General features: G+C 47.7%; 1 protein-coding gene across 1 annotated transcript in view; it reads left to right on the plus strand.

Annotated features, from left to right (window-relative positions):
- Window positions 1–7,179: 7,179 nt before the first annotated feature.
- Window positions 7,180–20,309, plus strand: part of LOC126028593 (C5a anaphylatoxin chemotactic receptor 1-like) — a 334,324-nt gene continuing 321,194 nt past the window's right edge. Inside the window, exons 1-2 of the mRNA XM_049787543.1 lie at window positions 7,180–7,194; window positions 10,831–11,181. Coding sequence (XP_049643500.1) covers window positions 7,180–7,194; window positions 10,831–11,181 — 366 coding nt within the window. The remainder of the gene's footprint in view (window positions 7,195–10,830; window positions 11,182–20,309) is intronic.

Raw genomic sequence — 20,309 nt, forward strand, 5'->3', positions numbered from 1 at the left:
GAAAATATCAGTTGCATACAAGGCAAATACCTTACCTGCTATGCTATCTTTGAACTTTGGACTGTCTTTTCTTTTGTTTTCTTTTGTTATGGGCCATACCCAGGGCCTCTCAGTGCTTTCTCCTAGCTTTGTGCTCAGAAATCTCTTCTGGGAGCAGGAGAGATAGCATAGTGGTAGGGTGTTTGACTTGCATGCAGCCCATCTAAGATGAACAGTGGTTTGAATCCTGGCATCCCTTATGGTCCCCTGATACTGCCAGAAGCGATTTCTGAGCATAGAGCCAGGAGTAACTCCTGAGCACCGCCAGGTGTGACCTCAAAAGTAAACAAAGAAAAACATCATCACTCTGGCAGGCTCTGGGCACCCTATGGGATGCCAGGGATCAAACTTGGGTTCTCCTTGATTGGCTGTGTGTAAGGCGAAAGCCCTCCTGCCCAGGGCACATTTTTTTTACTTAAGTTCTATTTTTTGTTTATATATATATATATATATATATATATATATATATATATATATATATCAAGCTTGGGCCTGACATGGCTGAACTTATATTAATTTAAACAATTCCCAATCCTTGAGTAAGCACCCCACAGAAGCTCAAGAGTAGTTATTTCTTTTCTTTTCTTTTCTTTTTTTGATTTTTGGGTCACACCCAGCCATGCTCAGGGATTACTCCTGGCTCTACATTGTGAAATTGCTCCTTGCAGGCTCGAGGGACCATAGGGGATGCCAGGATTCAAATTACCATCTGTCCTAAATCGACTGGGTGCAAGCAAAACGTCCTACCACTGTGCTATCTCTCTAGCCCAAAAGCATAGTCATTTCTAATAAATTCAAACCACACCTTCAGAATACACTCTAACAGCCTGAAGTTGCAGGATAGTGGTGGAGAAATAATTCACTAGCAGTAAGTTAAAGTTTCATCCGAGTCAGCTCACTTTAATTCCTCACAGTTTTTCTCCACCATGAGTTTCCTGCTATCATCCATTTTGTCTAGCAGCTACTTTTGCTCTTTCTCCTCTGCCACAGACCGCTCAGCAGTCGGAGGGCAGCACTCGGGTCCTCTTTGAAAGACAAGGGGTCGGCATCACAAAAGACTCGAAGTCTTGGGTGCTGGAAAGTGGCTAAGAGCTTTGGCTTGAGCCTCTGCTACAGAGCAACTGCATTTATTTCTCTAGGTTATTTATACATATAACAGCAGGATATTGGCAAAAAATCAAAATACATCAATTTACAGGTTCCTTATTCCAACATATATTCAACACATATTAGCAATTTTCTAGGCATGCTGACCCTATCAAGAGTCAGATCAAATCTCACTATTTTTAAACAATGGCACCCTGCTGATTGTCTACATTTGCTATATGACCTAAGACTAATGGTTAATGTGTTTAATATTTGCTTGATTTTAGAAAGCTGCCCAGCCTGAGTTGTGAGCAGGATTTTTATTATATTTAATATGTTATAAATTCACCATTTTAAATCTATGTCTGGGGGTCCAGGTTTAGGTCTCCAATCATGTACTGCTTTGGTCCAAGCCTTCCACAGCTTTCTTTATTTGCCTTTTTTAGTAAATCCTTTTGTTTCGGTGTAAGATGAAATTAAAGAGGCATTGCTTTTTTTAGTTTTAAATTATGTTTATTATTTTTCTTTATTTTTATTTCAAATGTATTTCTTTTTTTTGATATAATTTTTATTTTGACCAAAGTGGCTTACATATCTTTCACAGTAATATTTTAGGTACATACTAACAATGTATCATTGCTTTTAATAATATTTCTAAAAAGGGCAATTTATAATAAGACACTCTTTTTCCTTGGTGCACCACTCCTCTGTTACTGGTTTTATCATACACACCTGTACAAGGTGAGGGATCAGGTGTAGTTAATCCAATGGCTAAGTAGGCCATAGTCTAGTCCTATCTATAAGTGGTTCCCATCTTTTACCCTGTATTAGATTGTGTGCCCTGCTTTTTCTTAGGAACATAAGAAATCCTGTTTCCTTTACCTAATCTATTTCTGCCTTATTACAGGACACTCATATGAATCTGTCACAGTCCTACAAGTGTCTCCAGCTGTCAGTTTTTTATTTTTCAGCTGTCAGCTTTTATGCCCTGTGCTCTTCCCCAGTTTCTTCTACCAGAAACTTTCCTACTTATAACTGATTCAAAGTTATGGCTAAATGATTCTTACTATTATTATTCTTAAAAATATTAGTAATAGCTTTTAAGCACAGAATATTAGTGATAGCTTTTAAGCAAAATTCTTTGATTATCTGCTAAAGACTTCTTTTCTAAAAAATCATTCTCAGAAGTTTCGGAATAAACTTTATTAAATAAAATCATTAACGTGTTTCCATTAATTATGTTGTGATTTTTCTATAGTAACCAATGTTCTCAGGTTACTGTAGCATAGAGTAAGAAAAACAATCATCATTGTTCCCAGAAGCAGTACAAGACATGGGGGGATATTTTCTTTCGCTCTGGGACCACCTGTGACTGCTCCAGGAGACTAACTTCCGTGAAGTTTTTGTCGCAGGTCCAAGAACGTGGCTTTCACTGGAGCTGCCCTGGCACTCCTCTCTGCCTTTTGTGCTCCTTCCTGGCCTCCCCTAGGCAGACTCTCTTAGCCTCTGTTCAAAATAGCCTGCCCATCCCAGGTGTGGGCAGGTATCCTCATTCAGATGGAATTTTTTTTTGTTTGTTTTTGGTTTTTGGGTCACACCCGGCGGTGCTCAGGGATTACTCCTGGCTGTCTGCTCAGAAGTAGCTCCTGGCAGGCACGGGGGACCATATGGGACACCGGGATTCGAACCAACCACCTTTGGTCCTGATCGGCTGCTTGCAAGGCAAATGCCGCTGTGCTATCTCTCCGGGCCCATTTCAGATGGAATTTTACACACTAAAAGAAGAGGTTAGGGAACAGGAAGTTGGGGGCAGGGTTAGAGAGGTGTCCACACCAATGTGATATGATCTATCCTAGAACAGTGCCTGGAGGAAAACCAAACATAAAGAAAGATGCTAGAAGTTTGGGGCTGTTCAGAACACACTAGGGAGGACACTGGCATTGCTTGCAACATAGCATGCCTGTACCCACAATATTGTGGCTGATTTCACAGCAAGATGGGGCTCAGCCCACCAGGCCTATAAGCTGAGGATTCAAGCTGGACACGTTTATTATTTATTTTTGTGGGTTTTAAAATTTACCTGGCAGCGTTCAGGGGTTAATTCTGGCTCTGCTCTCAAGAATCACTTCTGGTAGGCTTGAAGGACCGTATGAAATATCAGGGATTGAATCTGGGTGGGCCACATGCAAGGCAAATGCCCTCCCCACTGTGCTATCACTCTGGTCTTGAAAGTCTTGGGGCAAAAGCAGAGAGAGTTCCAGCTGTGTGAGCTGGGGGTGGGGTGGGGTGGGGGTTCCCTTCTCAAAGGTGCCCAGCCTGAGGCTGGGTCCAGCCTTGCTCTGCAGGATCCTGGGGGGCTTTTATTTACTTACTTATTTATCTATTTGATGGGTTCTGGCTGTGGCCCCACTCATAAGGCTGATGCAAAGGTGGGTAGAAGCTGGACTTGGGGAATAGGAGGGAAGACTGAGTCACAGACCACTCTCAGGGAAGTATTTTCAGAGCAATAGACTTTGTTTATTGAAGGTAGGGTGTTACCCCTCCCCAGACCAAATGCTAATCTTACCTGATGGCCAGGCCCACCCACTCTTGGGAGGGGTCTGTGGTTGTTAATTAGAAGGATCTGGGGGAAGGGTAGGGGGTGGAAGAGGAGAAGCCTGAGCAGGAGAACACAAGATGGAGAGATCCTAGAGAAGGACAGATGCAGGGCAGCTGTAGGAGGCTGCTTAAAAGGGTTAGCTTAGAAGCCACACATGGTGGCTAGGGCCTTATAATAAAGCTTTATATCTCCTGATTTCTCCTGACTGCCTGTGGATCATTTCTTTGACGTTATCCTGAATCCTCAGATCCGCTGGCTGGAAGGAGGTGCAGGCACCGTCCACTCCATCCATGAACATCTAGGACTCTATTAATTTAATTAATACTTCAGTAGGAACAGGGATTTTTTTTTTTGGTTCATATCTGGCAGTGCTCAGGGGTTAATCTTGGCTCTATGCTCAGAAATCACTCCTGGTAGGCAATGGGGACCATATGGGATGCCGGGATTCGAACCACCATCCTTCTGCATGCAGGGCACCTTACCTCCATGCTATCTCTCTGGCCCCAGTGACAGGGATTTAAAAGGCAAACTTTAGGCGGGAAACAGAATGTGGGAAATACAGCTTTACTTTGCTTAGGCATGACAGCAACCAGAGAGTATGTGAAGAAAGTGGTCACGAAGTACATGGCATCATTAAGTCAGATAGTATGTAAAGATAGCAGTTGCAATGCTTTTATTACTATTAACCTAGATAGTTTGTAAGGATAGGTTGTTTGACCTGGATGACTTTCTCCTTAGCTCATCCTTGCACAGAAGGATAACATAACAGAAGGAAACACCAGTCCCTAAACAGAGACATTCTTTCATATTCAAGGCCAGTTTGCAGAAATCCCCTTTTTTCCCAGCTTCTCTTCTCCACACTATTTATGTATTCAGGTTTCTAGAAGGGTCACACCTGGCAGTGCTCAGAGGCGGCTTCTGGCTCTGGACATGCTCAGAAGACCCTATGGGAGGCCAAGTATTAAACCTGACTCTGTTGTGTCCAAGGCAAGCACCATCCCTGTGTGCTCTATTATTTTGGCCCTCCTATTTTCCTGAATTATTATTTTTTTATTTTTCCCACAATTGACGATGCTCAGGGGTTTATCCTGATGCTATGCTCAGGTATTACTCCTGGAGGTGCTGGGAAGCATGTAGGCTTGGGGGTGAGGGGGAATTGAACCCTCCTGGGGTCTTTGGAACCCTGAGCTTCACTGCTGTGGCCACCCAGATTCTTTGAAGGAGAGAGATAGTTTTAAGTGTGTGTGTGTTGGGGTGGGGGAGTGGTTGGCATAATCTGGCCTGACCTAGAGGCCCAGCCACCTTCAGGGAGGAAGTGTGGGATATCACAGGCTCCCTAGAGGGCCTGTGAGCACAGACCAATGAGGGTTCCCAGAGGAAAGAAGGTCATTTCCTCCTGGTCAGCTGTTCCCTCTTGTGGGGCTTTAAAAACTACAGCCCCGGGCAAAGGGATCCCCAGAGACACGACCAAGAGACAGGAGACAGGACATGGAAAATGGTGAGACCTGGGATACACAATTGGGGGCCCTCATGGACCCTTTTTCTCCTTTGTCTCTGTCTCTCTCTTCTCTGTCTCTCTGTCTCTCTGTCTCTGTCTCTGTCTCTGTCTCTGTCTCTCTCTCTCTCTCTCTCTCTCTCTCTCTCTCTCTCTTCACAACAGCTGAACTCAGAGCTGACTCCTGGCTCTGCACTCAGGGATCATTCCTGGTGGGGCTTAGGGGACCCTATGGGATAGTGGTGATGGAACCCGAGTGAGCTGTGTGCAAGGCCAGTGACCTCCCCGCTGTGCTATGTCTCGGGCTCAGCTCTCCCATTTCTGGGCCCCCTTTTCTCTCCCCTCCCCCCTTCTGGAATTCTTCTTTCCTTCCTCTTTTCCCTGCCTGGAGTTATAAACCTCCCAGTTTTGTACCCTTCCCCTTGACAACCTCAGACCTTTTGTGGGGACTCGAGATTTTCCCGGAAGACCTACCTACCTTCCTTTCTCAATCAGAGAGAGCCAGATGGCTCCCTGGTGTTGGGGTGCAAGAGCTGTGGAAGTGGCAGATGACACAGATTCATAGAAAAAGACCAGCTGTGATCCAAGAGCCAGAGCAGACAAGCAGAGAGCACACTTGCCTTGCTTCAGCCAGAGCTGCAGTTTGATCCCAGGCACTGCAGAGAGTCCTCTGAGCTCAGAGCCAGGAGTCAGCCCTGAGCACCACCTAGGTCCCCATACCAAAACAGATGAAATAGGACTGGCAGGTTACTGAACTGGAGATAGGGTACTGGGTCCCATCTCCAGCGTCTGTCTTGCTTCAACTGGTGAAGGAAATGGAGCCTGAATGGGGTGGGGTCACATAACTTCCTTTCTGGGTTGTGAGAGGTAGACCATGTGTGTGTCTTTCTGTGTGTGCATTTGTGTGTGATTTTGCAGGTATGTGTGTTTGAGTATTTTGGGGGTTTGTGTGTATGTGTGATAGTGTTTTTGTATATATGCGTTTGTGTTTATGTGCGTGGCTGTGTGGTCACAGCTGGCTTTGATGTCTCTGTTTCCTAAAAGTAGTCTCGATCATCACAGCTTTGGGCCTCCAGACAGTGCCAGCAGATGCAGTTGTGGGTGTTGGGATTTTTCAGCAAAAGAGATCTGGGAACACACAAGATAATAAATCTGACCTGGGAGTCCTGTTGAAATTCCTGCTTGATTTCTGCCTCCTGTGTAATATCTAAGGATACTATTGTCTCGGGCCCCTCCTCACCCACCTTCCTTTTTGGGGTATTGTCTTTGTTTTGGGTTACACCTAGCAGTGCTCAGGGGTCCCTTCTGCTGGTGCTCAGGGGATCCTATGGGATGCCCAGGATTGAACCTGGGTTGGCTGCTTGCAAGGCGAATCCCTCCTGTCTGCTCTCACTCTGGCCCCACCAGGTCTGTGTATTTCTTTCTTTTTAATATGATTCTCTTTTCAGCGTAGGTTCAAATTTCCAAGAAATCTTTGCCATTTGTTTTCTGTTTGTAATTTGGGGGGGGGGGATGTCCATACCCGATGGTGCTCAGGGGTTATTCCTGGCTTTGTGCTCAGAAATCGCTCCTGGCAGGATCGGGGGACCCTATAGGATCCTGGGACTCGAACCCAGGTCTGTCCTGGGTCTGCTGCATGCAAAGCAAATGTCCTACTGCTATGCTATCTCTCTAAACCTCTGTTGGTTTTACTTTTGGGTTTTTGCGCACTGCAGTGCTCAGGGAAGCCAGGGACCAAACCCAAGTCAGCTGGATGAAAGACAAGTGCCTCCCTCCTGTGCTCAGCTCTGTCCCCTTCATTGGGTTTAGGGGCAGCAGCTGGTGGTGCTCACTCAGGCCTGAAAGTGCTCCTGTGATCATGTGTGGTGTTGGGGAACAAACCCAGCCTCCTGTGTGCAAGTCTATGCTCCAAACCCTAGCTTTTTTTGTGCTCCCTAGCAAGTGATCTTTTATGCGCAAAATGAATGGTCAGGAAGTGAGTCGAAAGCTTGAGCTAATCTTGTGTTGGGGGCCCTGACACCACACACACACACACACACACACACACACACACACACACACACACACACACACACACACACACACACACCCACAGCCACAGGATATGGACTGAACTGAAATATGGCACAAATAAAGCCATTGGAAACCCCCCAACTTCAAGAAATAGCTGCTTTCTACCTGCTTCCAGCTGGAATCTGAGCTTCTAGAACTGTCAAGGCTGAAACCAGGCAGAACCTTTACACTGTATTTCATTATTTTAGTCATTTTTGGTTTATTTTAATTTATTTTAAATTTATTTTAATTTGTATGTACCTTTTTTTTTTTTTTTTTTTTTTGGTTTTTGGGCCACACCCAGCGGTTCTCGGGGTTCCTCCTGGCTGTCTGCTCAGAAATAGCTCCTGGCAGGCACGGGGGACCATATGGGACACCGGAATTCAAAACAACCACCTTTGGTCCTGGATCGGCTCCTTGCAAGGCAAAGGCCGCTGTGCTATCTCTCTGGGCCCTACATTTAAATTTTTTTAAATTTAAATTATTTTATTTTTATTTTGGGACCAGACTCAGCGGCACTCAGGATTTGTGCTGTGATTTTGCTTTGTGCTCTGAAATCAAACCTGGCAGGCTCTGGGGACCCTGTGGATGCTGGCGATGAAGCCTTGGTAGGCTATATGCAAAGCAAACACTGTCCGTCCCGTGCTATTGCTCATGCCCCCTCCTCTTTGTTCCTCATCGTGTAGCAGACATTTCCCAAAGTGGCCTTGTGGCTAGAAAAGGAGACTCCAGGGAAGAGGTTTAGAGTGAGGCCACTTGGGCCTGCTGTACTCCCTGCTCCATACTGATGTTTTGAGCTCTGGCTTCTATGTTGGCCCAGGGCAACCACTTGTACCTGGGATCCATTCTTCGTCCCTCCTGAGCGAATCCTCTTCTTCTCATCTGCACTTCTGGAACTCCTTCTCTAAATTCCAGAGAATGTTCAAGAATTAGGAAGGAGAAGCCAGTAGGCCTCCAATCATTGTGACATCAACACGGGGATTAGGCAATTTGGCCTCCACCACAATCTTTGCTACACAGTTGCTATGGCTATTTTGGTTGTGAATTTTGTCTTGGGGCCACCTCCGGTGATGCTCAGGGCTTCCTCTTGACTTTCCACTCAGGGATTCCTCCTGGTGGTGCTTAGGGGACCATACAAGATGGAACCCACCTGCAAAGCAAGCATCCTCCCCATTTTACTGTTGCCCCAGTTCTCTAGTGTCTTTGGAAGGGGGCATGAGGAGCCGTGGATAGAACCTGGCCCCCAGAATCTCACACATACAAAGCACAATGGCTCTGCCACAAAACTCTAGCCCAGACTCTTGGTCTGTGTTTGCATACAGCATAATTAGAGAAGAGGGCGTTTTCTGCTGTCCTCCCCACAGGCTTGGCTCTCTTGTCTTTGCCTTTTCTATATCACTAGACGTTGCTACTCTTTCTACATCAGCACACCTAAACTTCATTTTTTTTGGAGGGGGCCTCTACCCAGTGATGCTCAGAAATTTCTCCTGGTTCTGCACTCAAGAATCACTCCTGGTGGGCTCAGGGGAGCCTATGGGATGCTGAGGATTAAACTCTGTCGGCTGCAAGCAAGACAAGGCAAAGCAAATGGCTTTGTGGTGCTGTCCTATGGCTCTGGCCTTACTCCTGCCTTCTTCCTGCCTTCTTCTTGTATAGTATAGTACTATATATAGTACTTGTATATATTGAACATTTGTATAGTATTTCCCTCCCCAAGCTGGAATGAGCTTCAGGGTGTGTTCAGCCAGGTCCTGGTCAGCTGCATTTGTGATCATTTGAAGCTTTCCTTGGAGAGTCACAACAGCAAAGCTTTGCCAGTCACTGTCCTTGGAACCACCCCTAGAATCCTCAGAGTATTTACCCTGGTTTGGTTCTGTGGGGCTGTCAGCCAGGGCAAAGGGTAGTGCAAGATGATGGGGCTGGGGGCCTATACCAAGGGTAATCAAAGGAAACCTTTCACCCACATTAACTTTTTTTTTGGAGAGCCCAAGCCCAGTGGCACTAAAGGGTCACTCATGACTTTGCGCTGAGGAATCACTCTTGGCAGGCTCAGGGACAATATTGGATGCTGGGGGTTAAAACTGGCTCAGCCATGTGCAAGGCTGACACCTTCCCTGCTCTCACCAACTTCAACGTTATCCCTTGTAATTTCTCTTGCTTCTAGAAAAATGGAGACAGGAGCCCTCTACGGCTCTCCAGCTTTCCCTCCAAATTTGCTTTGTCTGTCTCTTTCTCTGTTCATTGCTCCCATTTACAGCCACTGAGTCGAACTTTTGATACACATGATACAATCCTCCCCCATTATAGTTGGGGAAGGATTGGCAGGGCTTTTTAGCACCTGTACCATGGTGCTGGGAGTCTGTGTTGGAATCCCCGCCCTGTGTGACACGGAAGGGCTCCTTCAAGTCCCATGCCTTGGGGGTTCCTATAGACCCTCCCTGCACTCGGGTGTTTTGGGTCCAGGGTACTGAGAGTCCCCTGCACATGTGAACACGTGGATGCTGATCTGCACAAGTACACTTGTTACCCCCAAGCTTGGATTCACATGCTGGCTTACTCAGCTCGCCTCAATGTCAGCTAAGGGATGCTGAGAACTGTCCCATTAAAAAACGTTTTTAATGGGGGTGCTGGAGGTTCACATCTCTGGGGATAATGTGATATTGGACTAAACCTTGGACCCAGTGTCTGAAGACCCCTTTAGGTTTTGTTTTGTGTTTATTTGCGTGTTTTTGTTTGGTGCCACACTCAGTGATGTTCAGAGGTTACTCCTGGCTTTGCGCTCAGTAATCACTGAGTAATCAGTGGGACTTGGTGGTGCAGGGTCGGAGATCCTTTGTGTTGTATAAATATAAACTACAAAGTCCCAAATTGGGGTGAGGCCTTTCTCTGCATAGCACCTTTACCCCTTCCCCTGGTGGGTCTAAATGCACAGGATAATGGCGTATTTCACAGGCTGTCAGTTAAAGTATCAGGAATCAGCCAACTTTATTTCCCGGCCCTAACCGCCATGTGCATTTCCTCACATGGCTTCTATGCTAAGCCTTTCCCAAGCAGCCTCTTCTCTGCTTCTCTCCATGATTCCTTACTGCTTTTTTCTCCCTCCACTTCCCTCTGGGTAACACTTTATTCCAAAGCTCAGATGCCTCCCTGGTGTGGGTGTGTCTGACCATCCAGTGATATTAACATATGGTACTGGGAGAGGGGGGACCTCACATTCCTACGGGATGCCCAGAGGATGGAAGCCAGGTTGACCGCATGCAAGGCAAATGCCTTCCCCTGTGTACTATCTCTCCGGGTCCCCCCACTTTTTTCTAGAGCCCTCAGTTGTCTCTCTTCCAAATTCAAATCAGCCATATATAAAGCAAATGCCCTCCCCACAGCATGAACCCTTTGGCTCTTACGACTTCAACCCTGATGACTTCAATCACTTCCTTGCTTGTGTTGATACCCCAGCTGGCTCTGCCATCTGCACCCTCATTCCTTGGGGCACCTCCAAATCCCCCCATCCCCAGGTCTAACTCTCATCCTCCTTCTCCCCTGTCTTTCTCATGGCCCCCAGGACTTCGTGAACAAGGGTGAAATTGACTACAATCACTACGACAACATGATTTGGGATGGGCTAGTGGATGGCCCACGTCCCCTGCCCAGTCTCGAGGTCCAAGAAGTGGTGGCCGTAGTTATCTACATAGTCGTCTTTGTGGTGGGTGTACCAGGCAATATGCTGGTACTGTGGGTTACTGGCTCAGAGGCCAAGCGCACCATTAATGCCATCTGGTTCCTCAACCTGGCCTTGATCGACCTCCTCTCCTGCCTGGCGCTGCCCATTCTCATCACGAACATCCTCATGCAGAAGAACTGGCCTTTTGGTGACACGGCCTGTCGCATCCTGCCCTCGCTCATCCTCTTCAACCTCTATGCCAGCGTCCTGCTCCTTGCCACCATCAGCGCCGACCGCTTCCTCATGGTCTTCCATCCCATCTGGTGCCAGAAGTACCGTGTGCCCTGGCTGGCCTGGCTGGCCTGTGGTGTGGCCTGGATCCTGGCTCTGGTGCTCATCATTCCGTCTTTTGTGTCCCGAGTACACAAGGATTTCTTTCTCAAAAAGTCTTCTTGCGGTGTGGTCTATAGGTGGGATGGTGAGCTGGTCCATCCTGTTATCACCATCACACGCTTGGTCCTGAGTTTTGTGGGTCCCCTGATCACGCTGAGTATGTGCTACACTTTCCTCCTGCTTCGCATCTGGCGCCAGATGGCTACAAGATTCACCAGGACCCTTGAGATGGTGGTGGCTATGGTGACCAGCTTCTTCATCTTATGGCTACCCTACCAGGTTTCCAGCTTGATTTTGGCCTTGCTCTCCAGACCTTCCCTTAGCTTCACACTTGCCTTGTCCCTGGATGTGCTGTGGATGGCCCTGGCTTACATCAGCTGCTGTATCAACCCCATTATCTATATGATTGCTGCCCAGGGCTTCCACATCCGGGTCCTCAAGGCCCTGCCCACCCGGCTTCATCAACTGCTGGCCGAAGACATGGACACAGAGAGCAAGCCCCAATCTCTCTCCTTGGTGGATACTGTGGTCCATAACCCAGGTGTGAGAGTTCCAGAGCCAGCTGCCCTGCGTCCTGATCCTTGCTTGCCCAGAACACTTTGATCCACAGTTCCTGCTGCCACTGGCCACTCCTGCTCCTGTTTTTCCTTTTCCTTCATCTTCTTTTTCTCTTCCTCCTCCACCTCCTCTCTTTTAATCTTCCTTTTCTTCCTCCTCTTTCTTTTTCTCCATCTTCTTCCCTTTATCCTCCTTCTTCCCACACCAGTGATGCTCAGGGGTTACTCCTGGCAGTGTTTGGGGAACTCTATTGGATGCCAGAGATCGAACCCAGGTCAATTGTGTGCAAAGCAAACCTATCTCTCCAATCCTGGTTTCCTCTTTTGCAAAATAGTTTGATTAAGGAAGACAAGAAGTTGCACATCTCAGCTCTCCAGAATTAAATGGTTCTTTTTCATTCCTTTTCCTTTTCCCTTTTTTTTTTTTTTTTTTTTTTTGGTGAGGTCACTCTTGGCTAGGCTTAGTGCTTACCTCCTGACTCTGTTCTGAGGAATCACTCCTGGCTGTGCTTGGAACAATATGAAACGCTTGGGATCTAACCAGGGTCAGCCCCATGCAAGTGCCCTCCCCACCATACTACCACTGTACCCCACCCAATGTTAGAACTTTATAAAACAAACAAACAAAAAACCTAGAAACCTTTGATTGGCATCTCCTGTGTCTGTCCCTATTCCTCTCTGTCGTTGCCTCTTGTGAAATCACATAGCACTGGGTGCTGGATGTTGACATCGAAATGATAAGAGAAAGATTCCAGGCCTGTGGCCCCTTCTCTACCCTTCCCTTGCCCCAACATGCTCTCTCACCCACTGCTACAACTTAGTTCTTTCTAGAATGTTCTAGACTGGGGGGAATGGCAAGGTCGGAAAGGGGCCCAGGGTAGTGGTAGATGGAAAAGGGACTGGGGGATTCTGAGGAGCTTTTCCAGATGTCATTGCTGAAGATTGTAGATCAGAACTAGCTGAGTTGCAAGGCAGCATGTCAACCATTATCATGGAAAAATGTTCTGTCACTGGGATCATGCGGTGGGTGTGTATGTATTTATGCATGTATATATCTATGTGTGTGTTTGTCACACCCTGCAAAGCACAGTGGTTATTCTTGGCTCCATGCTCAGGAATAACTCTTGGTGAGACTCAGGGGACCCCATGGGATGCTGGGGATTGAACCCAGATCAGCTGCATGCATGGCAAATGCCCTTCCCAATGTACTGTTACTCTAGCTCTATGAGTTCACTTTTTGATTTTATAAAATGACAAATCAAAGCAATCTGAGTGCTCTGAGTCCTGGAAATCAAACACAATCCAGTTGGAAATATGGTCTTGGCTTGCAAACTTTTCCACGCCCCATGTTGTGTGTGTGTGTGTGTGTGTGTGTGTGTGTCCGCGCACGCGCAAGTGTGTGATTTGGGGAGAAGAATTCAGCCCTTCAGTGCTGGGCCTAGATAAATCCTTTGCCACTTTCTAAATGAAAGGGAGGTTGAAAGATAGAATGGGACTTGAGGTTGGAGTGTTGGCACAGAGGGGATGGCATTTTATCTGAATATAAAATAATGAGTTAGTGTGGGGATGGTGAGGCCTATCGACCCGGCTCCCGCAGCCCTTATGGTCTGGTGGCTCTGAAGGTGGAGAGATTCACAAAGCAGTTAGAAGCCAGCTTTATATCACGGTCCTAACTGCCATGTATGTTGGGAGCCAGTACTTCCTTGCAGAAGCTTGACATGAGCACAGCCATTTTAAACTACAGCAGCCATTATGCTGCAAGGCTGTCCTCTAGTTGAACTGTAACCTGTATACATGTCAGATGGCCATAAAACAATGCAGACCACTAATTGCAAGCCTGAGAAATTTGCTGATAGCATCTAGGTACTCCCTAATGGGATGTTCTGGACAGCTTCAACACAGGAGCTGTTAAGGTTGTACTAGGTACGGGCTAACATGGAATGTATGGAAAGAATGTAAAGCATTGTACACGTGACCCTCCCTTTGTGATTTCTTACTATATAAGTTTTGTTAGTTCTGAAAATAAATGCCACCTTGATCAGAAGTTTTGCCTTGGTGGTCCCTCTTTCTCTCCCATTATCTTTACAGGTGAAGGCCCTTTCCACGACCTGCGAATAAACTGAGGCCGCAGGCCGGCACAATGTACACCTCCTCACATGACTTCTATGCTAAACCTTTTCCTAGCAGCCATTTCTCTACTCCTTCTGGCTCTCTCTGCCTCTGTGTCCCTTTCAGCTGCTTTTTCCAGGCTTCCTAACTGGCTTCCAGGCTGACTAACTCCCTTTGGTTATGCTACTGCTGCTGCTTCTTTGCTGATGCTCAATTGCTAATGCTGAATTGATGCGGAATTGGTCCTACTGAATCTGATGCTGAATCTCTTTGATGATTCTCACTTCTGCCCATTCTCGCTTCTGCCATTCGCCTCTCTCCCACTTCTCTCTCTAACTCTCCTTTTTATCCTCTTCTTTCTCCCCCATGCAGACTCCTCTACCCGCTCATTCTAGGTGTAGGCAGTTCTGATCATTCAGGTGGGATAAATAAGAAGTTGAGGGAGGGGATACTCACACGGCATTTACTGTATCTGTAGGGGACCCGGGTTAAATCCCGGCATTCCATAGGGTCCCCCAAGCCCTGCCAGGAGTGATCCCTGGGCACAGAAAGTGCATGTGGAACCAGTGTGGGGCCCCAGGTTTGATCCCTGTCACTGTATGAACCCTAAGGTGCCTCTGGATTTTCGCTGATACCTCTGAGCATCACCACACATAGGCCCTGCAAAAATCAAAACCTAAGAGTGGCCAGGGCTCTGGAGCACAGTTTTGTGTGCGGGAACGCCAGGTCTGGTCCCCAGAACCTTAGGGTTCTCCAAATAATTTCCAGGATGTCTCCATCAATCACTGATAGAATCCCCGAAGTTTTTCTGAGGCGTATGGCAGTCATGTATATGTATATGTTCTGAGCGCATAGCCAGAAGTAACTCCTGAGCATGTCCCCCACAAATTTGCCCTGGAGGGACAGAGAGATAGCACAGCAGCAGCAGGGCATTTGCTTGCACTCAGCGACCCAGGACAGAACCGGGTTTAATCCCCGACATCTCATATGGTCCTCCAAGCCTGTCAGAAGAGATTTCTGGGCACAGAGCCAGGAGTCACCCTTGAGCGATGCAAGGTGTGGCCCCAAAACAAAACAAAATAAAATAAAACAAAACAGGGCCCTGAGAGATAGCACAGCGGTGTTTGCCCTGCAAGCAGCCGATCCAGGACCAAAGGTGGTTGGTTCGAATCCCGGTGTCCCATATGGTTCCCCGTGCCTGCCAGGAGCTATTTCTGAGCAGCCAGCCAGGAGTAACCCCTGAGCACCGCCGGGTGTGGCCCAAAAACCAAACCAAACCAAAACAAAACAAAACAAAAAACAAAAAACAGTTCAGGGTCCTAGAGAAAGCAAGCACTGTGTGTAAAGTACTTGTCTTGCATACAACTGATATCTCCTGTCACCCCAAGAGTGACCCCTGAGCACAGAGTCAGGAGTAAACTGTGAACCTAGCCAGGTGTGCACTAACCAAAACAAAGTAAGCCCAGGTACAGGAGCAATAGAGCAAGTAGGGAGTTTGCCTTCTACCCAGCCAATGTGGCTTGGATTCCACCCGGAGTGATCCCTGAGTGCAGAGTCAGGAGAAAGTCACGAGCATGACCACATGTGTTCCCCATCCCCCAAAAAGGAATAATGTTGAGGTCCACAAGCTTGAGAACTGCAGCGCTGAAGACAGTCTCTTGGCCACCTCTGGACGATTATCTGCAAACTAACAGTCTTTGGCAACCCGGCAGCCATGTTCCAGGCTGAAGCGCACGGGCGTCCTCTAGTGGCCGGATGCGACATTGCCGCACAGCGCAATTTCTCGCTCATTTCAGACGCTGCAGAAATCTTCAATCCAGAGGTTGCCTGAGATGCCTATTCTTTTTTTTAATTTTTCTGTTTTGGGGTCACACCGGCGGTGCTCAGAGGAATATCCTAGCTCTGTGCCAGATGGTATTTCCTGGATCTTCAGAGGGGATGATACCAGGCTCTATGTGTGTAAAGCAAGTGTCTTACCTGCATTATTTCTCTGGCCTCTGAAACTATTTACTTTATTTCTCATTTTCTCTCTCTCCCTCTCTCTCAGTCCCAGTCAGGCAGTCGCTACAAATTGTTGTCCTGAGTGTGTTCCTGGCCCCAACCAGCAGATGGGCTCCCATGGGCCTCTGAGAAACTTGCAGCAGCGGATCAGCAAGCAGATTTGCAGCTTATTGCAGTGACCTCCAGAAGCCTAACAACTTTATACATGACTGCCATACGCCTCAGGGGACCATATGGGATACTGGGAGATCAAACATGGTCAGCGCTTATGAGGCAAACACCCTTCTGCTTGCACCACCGCTCTGCCCTCCGGGGCAAATTTTTAAGGGACTTTTTTTTATTTTTTTTTTTTTGGGCCACACCCGTTTGACGCTCAGGGGTTACTCCTGGCTATGTGCTCAGAAATCGCCCCTGGCTTGGGGGGACCATATGGGACGCCGGGGGATCGAACCGCGGTCCGTTCCTTGGCTAGCGCTTGTAAGGCAGACACCTTACCTCTAGCGCCACCTTCCCGGCCCCGGGACTTTTTGTTTTGCTTAGGGGACCCTATTGGATACTGCAGGGTTCGTACCCTGCCATATGTGAAGCAAAAGGCTTCCCTGTTGTGCAGTTGCTTCGGCCCCAACAGGGTTTTTGCTAAATGGCTTCACACAACCCTCTCTGTCAATGGGAAATGTTTGTTATTGTTATTAGGCTTCAGTGTTTTTGAATTGGGCCACATGGATGCTGCTTGGGGGACCAGGTAGTGCTGGGGTGCAACCAAGGGCTCCCAGGTGCAAAGCCTGTGCTCCCGAACTCTGAGCATCTCCCCATCTTACCAGAGGGTCCTCTGTCCTTCTGTCTCCTGGAGGAGCGTGTTTGTGTGTCTGTTTGTCTACGCAGTCACTGCACATGGCGCGTATCTGTCTTAAACAGAACTCTAGGCTGTCACAATGCTGGACACCACCTTATTTCCATCAAGATTTGCATTGGAAAGAATCAGATATTTTTGGGAACTATCTAGAATTTTTGTGATTTTCCTTATTTTTAAAAGTTTTCAAATTTTTTTGTTTGGGGGCCTCACCCCCAAACAGAGCAGGGCTTACCCCTGCTCTGCATTCAAATTACTCCTGCCATGTTGGGGGGACCCTTTGGAATGCCAGGGAGTGAATAAGGGTGACTGCCTGCAAGCAAATGCCATTCCCACTGTACTATGTCTCAAGCCCCAAATTTTTCTAATTTTGTGATGTTTTACAGATTGATTTATTTATTTGGTTTTTGGGCCACACCCAGTGACGCTCGAGGGTTCCTCCTGGCTCTGTGCGCAGAAATTATTCCTGGCTCTGGGGACCTTATGGGATGCCAGGGGATTGAATTGCATCCCTCCTAGGTCAGTCATGTGCAAGGCAAATGTCCTACCACTGTGCCACTGCTCTTCTTATTTATTTGTTTGTTTGTTTGTTTATGTTTCTGAGTTACAACCTGCAGTGCTCAGTGGCTAATCTAGATCTGTTCTTGGGAATTATTCCTGGCAATGCTGGGGGACCATATGGAATTGGGGTGACGATGAGAGGTAATGGAACCCTCCTGGGGCCTTAACAGCTTCTTTGAACCCTGAGCTTTACTGCTGTGGTGGTCCAATGCCCCTGAAGAAAAGAGACAGTTTCAAGTGAGGGTGGTGGAACTGTTCCAATGAGGGGCCCAGCCAAGATAAGGGGACACAGATTTCCAGCCACCTCCAGGGAGGAAATGCATTGGCTCAGAGTCTCCCCAGAGGGACCTGTGAGCACCGACCAATGAGGGTGCCCAGAGGAAAGCTGATCATTTCCTCCTGGCCAGCTTGTGGGGCTTTAAAAACTGCAGCCCTCAAGCAGAGGGATCCCCAGAGACAGTGACCAGGAGACAGAAGACAGAACGGTGGAAAATGGTGAGTTCAGGGGTGTATGCTTAGTGGGCCCTAAGGGACTCTCTCTCTCTCTCTCTCTCTCTCTCTCTCTCTCTCTCTCTCTCTCTCTCTTTCTCTCTCTCTCTCCCTCCCTCCCTCTCTCCCCCCCCTGCACTCAGGGATCACTGGAGGGTCTCAGGGTCCTTATGGAATGCCAGAGATCAAACCCAGGTCAACTGCATGCAAAGTCAGCGCGCACCCTCCTGTGCTATGTCTCGGGCTCCACTCTCTCATTTCTGGGCCCCTTGTTTTCTTCTCCCCAAATCCTTCCTTCCTTCCTCTTTTCCATGCCTGGCATTATAAACCTCCCAGTTTCGCACATACCCCGACAGCCTCAGACCTTTTGTGGGGACTCTTGAAAATTTCCCAGAAGACCTGCCTTCCTTCCTCAATCAGAGAGAGCCAGAGGGCTCCCCTGGTATTGGGGGACCAGAGCCGTGGAAGTGGCAGGTGACACTGGGGTTCATGGAAAATGACCAGCTGTGGCCTGAGAGCCAGAGCAGCTAAGCAGGGAACACACTTGTCTTGCTGCAGAGTTGGGTCCCTGGCATTGTAGAGGGTCCCCTGAGCTCAGAGCCAAGAGTCAGCCCTGAGCACCGCCCAGAATGGTCCCCATAACAAAACAGATGAAATAGGACAGGCAAATTACTGAGCTGGCAATGGGGTGCTGATGCTCCAGCATCTGCCTTGCTTCACCTGGTGAAGGAAATGGAGCCAGAATGGGGGGAAGGGTTACGTTACTTCCTTTCCAGGTTTCAAGTGGCAGAGCCTGTGTGTGTGTTTCTATGTGTGTGCATGTGCTTATTTGTGTTTGTGATTGTGCATGTTTGTACAGTAGTGTATTTGTGTGTATATGTGGGTTTGTATGATTGCTTGTTTATGTGTATGTGTGTAGTCGTGTGGTTATAGCTGGCTTCAATGTCTCTGTTTCCCTAAAAATAGTCTCCCTCACCAGTTTTGGACTTTAGGTCAGTGCCTGCAGACACTGCTGTGGGCACAGATTGTGGGCAGTGGAACTTTCCAGAAACAGAAGTCTGGGATCCTATGAGATGAGAAATCAGGCCTGGGGGCCTTGTTGAATTTTTTTCCTGACTTCTGCCTCCTGTGTAATATTTGTGGATACTTTTGTCTCGGGCCCATTTCTTTCCGTGCTCTACAGGAAGTGATCTTTAATGCGAAATAGAAAGGGTCAGGAAGTGAATAGATAGCTTGAGCATATATTGTATTCGGGGTCCTGTAATTGATCTGAGCATCTCACGATCTTCAGCCTTTGATATGGACCGAACTGAAATATGGCCCAAATGAAGCCATTGGAAAACCCCCAACTCCAAGAAATAGCTGCTTTCCACCTGCTTCTAGCTGAAGTCTGGGCCTCTAGAACTATCAAGGTTGAAATCAGAAAAGACTTTCTCACTGAGTTTCATTATTTTAGTTATTTTGTTAATTTTATTTATATTTTATATTTAATTTAATTTTTATTTACTTTATTTTAAATTTAAATTTGTATTAATTTATTTTTACTTTGGGGTCACACCCAAAATAAGCACTCAGGGTTACTCCTGGCTTTGTGCTGTGAAATCCCTCCTGGTAGGCTCGGGGGACCCTATGGATGCTGAGGATAAAGTCTTGGTCGGCCACGTGCAAGGCAAACATTGTCCCCACTATGCTATCTCTGGTTTTCTCCCTTTCGTTCCCTCATCTGTATAGCAGGCACTTCCTAGGGTGGCCGTGTGGCTTGAAGGAGAATTTCCAGGGAAGGGGCTCAGAGAGGAGAGCTCACCGGGTCCCTGCTGTACTCCCCCTCCACTACTCTGCTCTGTGCTCTGGCTTCTGTGTCTGCCAGGGGCAGCCCCTTGCATAAGGGGTCCATCCCTGGTTTCTCCGGAGCGAACCCTCTTCTTCACATCTGCATTCCTGGAACTCCTCTAAACCTCAGAGAATGTGCAAGAATCCGGAAGGAGAAGCAGTGGGCCTCAGCCATTGTTGACAATCCACAAGGGGATTAGGTAATTAGGCCTCCACCCCCAATCTTTGCCACTCAGACAGTGGCTATGACTGCTTTTCTTTTGTCTTTTGTCTTGGGGCTACACCTGGTGAAGATCAGAGCTTCTTTTAGCTTTCCATTCAGGGATCCCTCCTGGTGATGCTCAGGGGACCCTATGGGATGGAACCCACCTGCAAAACAAGCACCCTTCCCAATGTACTGTTGCCCCAGCTTTCAGAGTGTTTAGAAGGGAGCATGGGAGCCTGGATGGGACCTGGAACCCATAATCTCACACATTCAAGGCACAGTGGCTCTGCCACCAAACTCTAGCCCAGCCTCTTGGTCTGTATCCAAGCAAATCCACGCAACATACTACATGCTACAGAAAAGGGACTTTTCTGCATCCCACCTC

This window comes from Suncus etruscus, chromosome 14 (genome assembly GCF_024139225.1).
Source record: "Suncus etruscus isolate mSunEtr1 chromosome 14, mSunEtr1.pri.cur, whole genome shotgun sequence".
Taxonomy (NCBI): domain Eukaryota; kingdom Metazoa; phylum Chordata; class Mammalia; order Eulipotyphla; family Soricidae; genus Suncus; species Suncus etruscus.